The sequence below is a fragment of the Neolamprologus multifasciatus genome, chromosome 15 (assembly GCF_963576455.1).
Source record: "Neolamprologus multifasciatus chromosome 15, fNeoMul1.2, whole genome shotgun sequence".
NCBI lineage: Eukaryota > Metazoa > Chordata > Actinopteri > Cichliformes > Cichlidae > Neolamprologus > Neolamprologus multifasciatus.
Window position 1 is genome coordinate 6,837,119 of NC_140453.1, and position 9,418 is coordinate 6,846,536.

General features: G+C 37.6%; 1 protein-coding gene across 1 annotated transcript; it reads right to left on the bottom strand.

Annotated features, from left to right (window-relative positions):
• Window positions 1-4,049: 4,049 nt before the first annotated feature.
• il20ra (interleukin 20 receptor, alpha) lies at window positions 4,050-9,019 on the bottom strand. The gene is made up of 7 exons (XM_085132971.1): window positions 8,687-9,019; window positions 7,906-8,032; window positions 7,447-7,655; window positions 7,191-7,366; window positions 6,667-6,811; window positions 6,289-6,425; window positions 4,050-5,985 (listed from the first exon to the last, which is right to left on the bottom strand). Exons 1-7 carry the CDS (start codon window positions 8,733-8,735, stop codon window positions 5,146-5,148), a joined length of 1,683 nt encoding a protein of 560 aa, XP_084989097.1. The 5' UTR covers window positions 8,736-9,019; the 3' UTR covers window positions 4,050-5,145.
• Window positions 9,020-9,418: the final 399 nt, after the last annotated feature.

Sequence of the window (9,418 nt, forward strand, 5' to 3'; positions counted from 1 at the left end):
GGACATGTCAGAGGCAAGATATAGGAAAATCAGTATGCCAGTAAGGACACAAACTCTGGGAGTGGGGGGGGGATCAACGTTTTTCCACATGTAGTTTTAGTGTTTAGTTCAATTTTAGTTAACTACAATAACCTTGACTCATACACTTACAAATATTTTAAATTCTCTGCTTTGTATTTAACCCGAATACATTCAAATACGTGCCTTTATTCTTCCAATCCAGAATTAGACATTTAATCACGGCCCATTCTTAAAGTAATTAAACGTGTAAAAAAATGAACTTTCACAGCCTATAAATTACGCAGAGAAGAAGAATTGGCACGATAAAGGTTTTCAAATCACGGCGGGTAGCAAAGGTAAAGCGAATATTTCAACATTTTATTAACATGTGGGGACATACCTGACTGGTAAATGAAAGGTAGATAAAAGTATCAGCTGAGATGAGGATATTTGATATCCCAAAGCAAAATTGGAAGTTTGGATCTTGAATGATAGCGTCTGTATGCATTATATAATATTTAAGAACGACTTTTTACCCGCTTGTGTGGTTTAAAATAATCTATATAATTAAAATATAGTAATAATTACAGTATTAATAAAGTAAAACATCATTTATCTGTCTCACAAGGGTCCTTCTCTAAATAAGTACTTATCCCAGTTTTGTTTTCAACCTTATGTCATCTACAGTTTAACCAGCAGATGTCGCTATTGTCTCTACTTTCACTTCGGAGAGGCGCTAAGCATGTATTAGGAATAGAAACAAAAGTAAAACAAAAGTATTTGATGTCGTGTAAAAAAAATGCGATATTCATATGTTGTTGTTGTTGTTGTTGTTGTTTTATATATAGGTTTAAAACGGGCCTGGGAGTTTGAGGGTCCTGCGCAGTATCTTTACTTTTCCTACGAATGTGCTCTTCTGGACAGAGAGATCTTGGATGTCAGAGATATTGGATGTTGTGGGATCCAATTAAGCTACTCGTCCAGTTCCCTTGCCTTGCCACTTGTCTTCACCGTCTCATGTTCCTTCTTCCTGATGTTCCTATCACTTATATACAGGAACAACAACAAAGTGCACAAGTGAATGAAAGAACTTAATTTTGTTTCACCAACTTCTCAAATCAGGACATAGAATGATAAATGTTTTGAATGATCAGGGGCGGTAAGTGTAAAGACAAGGCAAAAGGTACACTTGCTTACTTTATCCTTTACTCTTTTAACAATTATCCTTTTATCTTCTTCAAAGCTACATATTTTGAACATTCATCACATATTGTGACACCTGGAACAAAATTCAAGTTATAAGCATCCTAAATCTAAACCACATTACCATAAATAAAAAATGTGACTTCAGGGTAAACTTGTAATTACAAAGTTCACTCTAACTTTGAGTTATTGTTCCTCAGTATTTTTGTCATTTTCCATCAACTGAATATTTCTTTTCTTTCTGCAAATAAAGCACACACAGGTGTCAGCAAAACCTAAACACTGAGATACACAATAAGCCAGGTTGTATTTATGTCTTTTGTGAAGTATACAGAGCTCAAAACCTCTGCAATCTCAAAAAGATAAAATGAATTGTAAAAAACAAAACAAAAATTAAAACCATGTAAATACTATCACAGTGGGTGGAGGAAGGTGACTTGAATACGAGGACTCCAAAGAACTTAACAAGCAAACGTAGTAATCAAATGACTACCCTTTAATTTAGGTTGGGTGCCAAAGTCTGTTGGACAAAGCAAGTATCCAGTGACAGAACACACAAACGAAGGTAAACAGATATTCAAAGATCTAAAGAAAAGCATGTTGTCAAGAAATTATACCTGGGTAATCAGAGTGAAGTGCAGAGAAAAAATCAGAATACACTGAATAACACAATTATATAATGACACTATACATCAAAATAATACATTACATATCGGATTTTGTGTTTTTTATTTCTATTTTATTTTATTCCTAAAAACAATGAAAGTCATGCTGTGTAATAACACAATGGCAGTGCTAAATTAATTGCTGTACTTTATTCAAACTTTATAAATATAATTTTGCAAAAGCGCTTTAATGACACTTAAACCTATCCCAGGCTGTTTTTGCAAGGCCTGCGGCGCTTGTTCGCTTGGCTCATGTATTAAAACAGAGACATCTATTTCTACAGCTACATCTATTTTATATGATATAATAATTATATATAATCAGATGGTAAAAATGGCTTTCATAAACACCAAGAATAATAAGTAATGAACAATAAATACATACATGTCTCCTTCTTTGCAAGCTACATATTCATTGCATTGAACCAAGTAATTAATTACAGGTACTATTAGCATTACTTTTTGGGGAACAGTTCTTCACATATTCCCGTGACCCCAAAGTGCCACTGCACTGAAAACTGTTTTTGCAAAATTTACTGACAACAATGTACATGTAAGTTACATGTAAATGTCAGTTAATTCTGAGAACAGCTACTACATAATGAATATAATCGGTAAGGATATGAGTGTTTAAAAATAGTTCCCAAACACTCTATAGACATTTAGTAAGTTTCTTGCAGACTGTTTAACGTATCTAGGGGGATTTAGGGAACAGACATCCATACGTACACAAACTTTGAGTGGGCCAGATAGAAACATTTGTCTAACCATACATCAAAATTGTGTTATATTATGTGCATTTAAGAACAGATACTTTGGTGCCAATTCTGTCTATTTGCATAGATGCAGGCTGAAATAAAAGCTCGCACAAACCTGTTTCCTGCGTATAAACAAGCTGTTAACAGGAGGATTACAAGCTAAGAACAACAGCTTAGAGCAAATAACAGCGTGCCTGATCTCAGCATCCTTTGATTTCTGGAAGTGTTCCTGAGTCTTTTACAGTATCATGCCTTTTTTTTTTTAAATGTGGTGCTACTACAGGGCCCAGAGATCAAAGTCATCCAATATTGATTTTTGTTCTTCTCCCTTGTGCACAGAGACTTCTCCAGATTCTCAAACAAAATTGATAATATTGTACTTTATTATGTACTATAGATAAAGTCTTCATAATCACACACTGAGAAACGTCATTCTAAAAGTATTCCACTATTTCTAGATGTAGCTTTTTGGGCAAACCCATGCTCACCTTTTGAGAATCTCTGCCTCTGACTTGTAGACTGACTTGTTGTCAATTAACATAATTAGTTACAAAATGCTCTTCCAAATATTTCTTTTTAGTACCACTTACCTTTCTAGCTTTTTGCTGCCCCCCATCCAAACGTTGTGATGTGTTGCTGCCATCTAATTTTTAAAAAGCTAATAGCTTTGATGAAACCGTAAAATGCCTCAGTTTAAATATTTGATATGCTCGCTGTGTTCAATTGGGAGTAAAATATGGGTTTATGACATTTGCATTGTACTCAGTGTCATAATGCCTTCTTAATATACAAGGGTTTAACTGGACAACAAACTATATAAAGCTATAAAACAACAAGAATATCATGGTTTTAAATGAACGGTTAACCAGAGTTCATGCACCAAACTGAGTTCTGTAAATGCATTAACCTGAAACAACTTGTTTTAGATGTTATCAGTGTGCAGAATGGACGTTAGAAGTGGGTATCGGAAACTAAATGTTCCTGTTTCCCCTCTGTGTTGTTTTAGTAACACAAAGGTTGAGCTTCTACAGGAAGAAATCATTTATTCTCAGAAAGTCCCATCGAGCTACAAAGAGATCGTATGAGTCAGACGTTACAAATTAACATATTTTGGACAGTTACAACTTCATGCAGGAACAGCACGGGCACAGAAAGAGGAACGGCGTTAACACAGACCACACTTATTTCCTTCAAAAAAAGTCAAAACAAAGTATAATTTATGCACAAATGTTCAGAAGTGCCAGTGACAGCCTTTTGTGTACTTTGTAATGATCACATATTTTAACTGCTATTTGAAGCGCGTTGTTGGTGTTGGAATGCAGGACTCACTGCAGCAAACAAGTCTGACAAGTTCTAAAGGACAAAGTGTAAAATATGTTCTGTTCAGCTCAGAACAGAAACAGCAAAAATGGAGAAGAACAAGGTAAAACCATAATGTTTTAATACTGCAGATGGGAATACATTTGCAAGGTTCAGAGAAGCGACAAAAGACGATATGATGGCATAATCAGATTTCACAGATTGAACCAGTTTTTTTAACCCAAAGGCACAAAGGTAGTGGACACATACTGCAGATCATAAAACTCATTATTAGATGTTGTACATTAAATAAAGCAATAAAGAGTAAAGTGCCTCTTGTCATGATCATGTAGTTACACTTCTCATTCCACTTAACATCATCATTTCCAGTTACAGAACAGATACTGCTGTTACTGGCGGTGAAAACGAGGGATTCGTTTCACAAACACAACAGCAAAAGGTGTATAGTCCACAGTATTTAAATAAAAGCAGGTTGAATGCTTTTCTCGGAACAGCATGATGGACAAGCTGATAAAAACAAAAAACTACCCACTGTAATTCAACCTTTACAAGTAAACACGGACACGGACACGTACGGTCATGCAACATCTACAATACACTGCGATCATATCCTTAAAAGAAAACACACGGGTAAAGTTTCCTATATAGGATTTTGCTGTACTTTCTATTTAAAAAAAAAAACCAAACAAACAATACATCTGATTATCTTAGAGAGAGATGTCAGACACCAGTCCAGAATGAAGTGTAGTTTCTTCGTTATGTTAGGTTATGATCATATGTTGTATTATCTTCTGTCACTATCAGACAGCTACATGAGGATAAATACAGATTCAAAACAAATTACATTAAAATATACAGTGTATCTTGTAATTAAGATAAATACATATTCTTCAAAGTTCACCATAGTATGATTTCTTCATGTGTATATCAGTAGATTTTCAGCTATAAAGGTAATATTATTAAGTGAGTACTAAATACTAAACGCTGCTTTTATCACACACTGTATGCATTTGAATAGAGCTGAAGAGCTGAAAAACTGTATACTGGCCATGTTTCCTGGATTATCTTTCAAGAACAGGGTTAGTGCTTTTTACTGATGAATATCATCTACTGATCCATGGGGATCCCAACAAAGTCCCATTTGTTGAAAACCTTCTCCACTTCACTCCCTGTTTCCACCTTTCGTGTTCTAACTCTTTCTATTCCTCTTCGTCACTTGCTTGGCTGACAGAAACGTTATCTAGCCTCAACCTAGCTCTCGTCACATACTCCTCTTCACTTCTACCTCTCTCTGAAAGTAGAGGTACATGCAGTCCTCTTTCATGATTGACACTAAAGTCATCTAGCGTGATGTCAGATTGGTCTGAGTGGGAGGCAGACATGTTTGGAATGTTCTGTGGGGCATAAGCAGAGATTAAAGGCACATTTTCACAGTTGTTTCCTTCCTCCACACCTCTGTTTGCCACTCCCTCCCTATGTGTGCTCCAGATCACCTCTCCATGCACCTCTTCTCCCCTTTTTACTTCCTCCATTGTTTGCAGATTTAACCGAATGCTTACCAGTAAACTTTCAATCTGTCCATCCTGCTTTTTATTGAGCCCACATGTAGCTGATCTTGGAAAAGACTGTAAACCTGCAGATGACTGGTCATGTGTTTGCATGGGGGTTTGTTTGCATGTCCAAGAAGTGTTAGCCTGAGGAGCGTAAGCTCCACCAGAGTTAACGCTCTCAACTCTCCGGTCTCCATCATTTTGATTCCCTCCTCTTGCTTCCTCTTCTCCTTCAACAATGATTTGAGGAGCCATGCTGATACCCCCGTACTCAACGGACAAATCATCCAAGGGAGCCTCATGCCTCTGGGGTGAGTAGCTGGGTGGGGGATCCACAACTTGTAGAGAGTAGATGGGGTGTTCAAGGCCTGACATTGTGAATAAGTTTCCTGGTGGCTCAGGGCTAATGGGGCTAATGGGGCTGATTGGGATGAGGTTGGAACTCTCAGGAGGGAACAAAATAGGAGACTTGTGAAAAGAAGGTGGGTTCTGGAAATTGGAAGGGAAGGAAAAAGGTATGAAATGTTTGATAATTTACCTTTGAAACACTACTCAAAGATATATCATTTAGGTGAAATGCAAAGCAGTAGTTTCAGTTTGCAAGTGCAATTATTTCAGTGGTTCCCTAAGGTGAATTGTTAAATTCGTATTAAAAAAACCCAACAACAAACAACAACAAACAACCAAAAAAAAACAAAACATGCATTGCCCAGTCTGGTGAACCTACATTAATTAAAGTTAAGTGCTGTTTAGGTATTGAATTGCCAGTATGTTTATATGCATTTCTATTACCAGTATATTTGGACTGTGTTGGTCTTTCCCAGACAGGTAGCGATGGAAAAGGTAGGCAGCTGCAATGATCATACCAATGCACAAAGCTGGAACAACAATACCCACAATCACACTCTGCAGCTGCTCAATCACAGGGTCTAGAGAAGAAAAAAAGAAAAAAAGAAAGAGGGTGAAGTGAGTGAAAAGAAAATAATCTAAAATTGGAACCATTTCCTTGACCGACATATTTGGCTCACACAAGGAAGTACAATACACCTGCCGCACAAACACTAATTGCTCTCCAGCTTTGATATCATGTTTATTGAAATTTTTTTCTACATTTCAAACAGGGAGCCGAATATTCTCATTTACAGACACGGTCACGCAATGGAGTTGTACCTTGAGGTGTGGTTATGCAGAGCCATGCAGAGGACTGGCAGTGGATTGGCATCGAGGGGAATTTTGACTGTGCAGAAAAGCAGTATTCCATGTTGTACTTCATCAGGCAGTATTTGTACACGCTGCCAACAACTGGGAAATGGTGCTAAAAACCAACAAGTGCACAGATTAGGCAGTGCTAGAGAGTGGGAAAGAATTTTGTAAAAAATTGCTGCACAAAAAACAAAAAGTTTATGCTTTGTTGGCGTAGGTTAGTTTGTCGTCATAGCTAAGCAGTTAAAAATACTACAAAAAAAATGAAGGTGTAGTAGGTGACTCAGTGCTTTACAAGGAAGTTTTCAATGTAATGTCTAGCATGAATCTTTTTATTTGTGCCTGACAATCCTGTTTTTGAAATGAAAGCAATTCAGGGCAGCAACATCAGATAGAGATTGTTTCACCTCTTCCTAGAATTTTAAAACTTTTCTTAGTATGCAGCGTCAAGCTACAGTAGTCATATATATTTCTACTTGATTTATACCTACCGTGTGGTTCTGACGGGTGTTGCGAACAGAGAGGTTGTAAGTCATCTCGGGGTAGAGTGTCGCCATGGAAAGCGCTGGGGTGTGGTTGTTTGATGGATACCTCATCGGTCCCTTCATAGTGATGGTGGCACTGTTGTTTTCAATTTCCACAGAAAGCAGTGGGGGCCCCAAAGTAGCTACAAAGTTGGACAAACTTCTATTGTTTAAAGTGTAAACATGTTAAATATGATGTAATGCTTTTGTTTCTTTAACTTACTGTCTATCTTTGGCTCAAATCTCCTGGATGTGATAGCCCATTTGGAAGATGCTCCCCTCTCCACAGCACGAACTTTGGCATAGTAACTCTGTTTCTCATCCCACATCTCACTGGTCAGATCACACCACGTCCGCACTATTTCTGTACAGTGCTGCACTGCCTTCCAGTTCACCCGTTTCCCCTTCTTACCTTGAATTCTGTCTCCATAGCTGGAAAAGACAAAGACCCACACATTCAGAGGTGAACTTTTGCACAGGTTGAGCAGAGTTTGCTTAAAGTCACAGTCAATAAAGAAAATTAACTTAAACAAAGCAGACTGATTTTGAGATCTTGTTGCATTTTATTTCTTTTAGCCTTGCTGGAACTTTTTTTTGTTGCTAATAAATCCCTTTGGGACTGCATCTAGGCTAGTTCTTGGGAACTATAAATTTTTATTTAAATTCTAAAATATTTACTCACATGGCATATTGCACTGTGTAGAGTGTTTCATCTGCATAATTGCCTTCTCCTGGAAACCACTGCAGCACGTTCCTCAGATTTACAGAAGAGAAGGTGACATTGATGGGGCTGGGAACAGACTGGGAGACTGAGGGGAAAGAGACAAGAGGTGAGGTGCCGGTCATCAGAATATACACTAACTTCTAGTTGTCCTGACTGTCCTTTAAACTTCCCTTGTGTTTAATGGTACTATTCAACTAGTTGTCCACATATGACCGTAAGGTGTGAGCTATCACTATGATTCACTGCCTTTCAGACTTTGTTCCACCTCACATAGTACACTTAGCTCCTTATAAATCATTTCAAGTAGGCAAACACAATAAAAGTGTTTGATTAAAGATTCTCTATGGGAAGATTATCCAGAGTACATTTTCTGTTTGCACACAGATCAAATAATGTGTTTTATGCTTTGATCTCAGGATGAAAAACCTGAGTCTGTAAAGTGAGTTTACACTTAAAGTAGAGCTAGATGGACTAATACATTTGGTGTGTTTTTGTGTTAACAAAACCACACGTGTTTGTAGCTCTAACAGCCGCTTTCTGTATTTAATGTGGAAGAACTAAATGTTGTGTTAATTTCTTTAATGATCTCATCGTTGGCTGCGTTGTTGTAGTATAAAAGTCAGTCCGCTTAAACTGAATAAACGCCATAAAACTAACGGAAACAGTGGAAACAAAGAAACCCAGCAGCCACAAAGTAACAACAAAGAAAATAGATATTAGCATTTAAATGCAGACCTACCTGTGGAGTGCAGGCTATAAAAAATGAATAATGTGAATATAGCCAACATCTTTGTACGGAGTCGTCATGTTTTCACAAAAACAAGAAAGCAAATACTTCCAATCCCCTCTGCAGGTTCCCCCCAGTTCCTCCTCATAGTACACCTGCCCGCAGTTCTCTCGATTAAAGGAAATTAAAACCACGCACTCAAGGTTTAAAGTGAAAGAATGTAGCTGAAGTCAGAAGGGTTACGTGAAACTGCCAACCAATGAAACCCCGTGGATTCAGTTAAAGGAATCCCTGCGACCTGACAGGTTTCCTTGTTCCTTATGGGGAAAGGAATGTGACCTTACTCGTTTGTGAACAGTTCACCTATGAGCCGCGTGTGGGCGTGGGCGTGTCGACGTCTATTGAGATAATAGGCTACAAAAATCTAAGCTTACGTACAAGTAATTAGTAAACAATTAGATCCACTCCAATATGTGGAAAGAAATAATACATTATACGTGACCCATTTCCAAATAAATCCGTGAACTGTGTTTAGTTTTGCGGTGGTGTGGCGTGTGGAGGCTGTTATGTGGGAACAGGTACAGTTTCCTTAAGATGTTCCTGTGGTGTTTATCCGGATAGCAGCCTGAGTAATAAGGTGCTCCATGTTATTTCCTTAGTCCGTTTCCCCCCAGCTAATATCCTCTCTCTCTTTAAATACACTGTCAAATGAGATTAGATATTAAAAATTAATATTGACCCTAC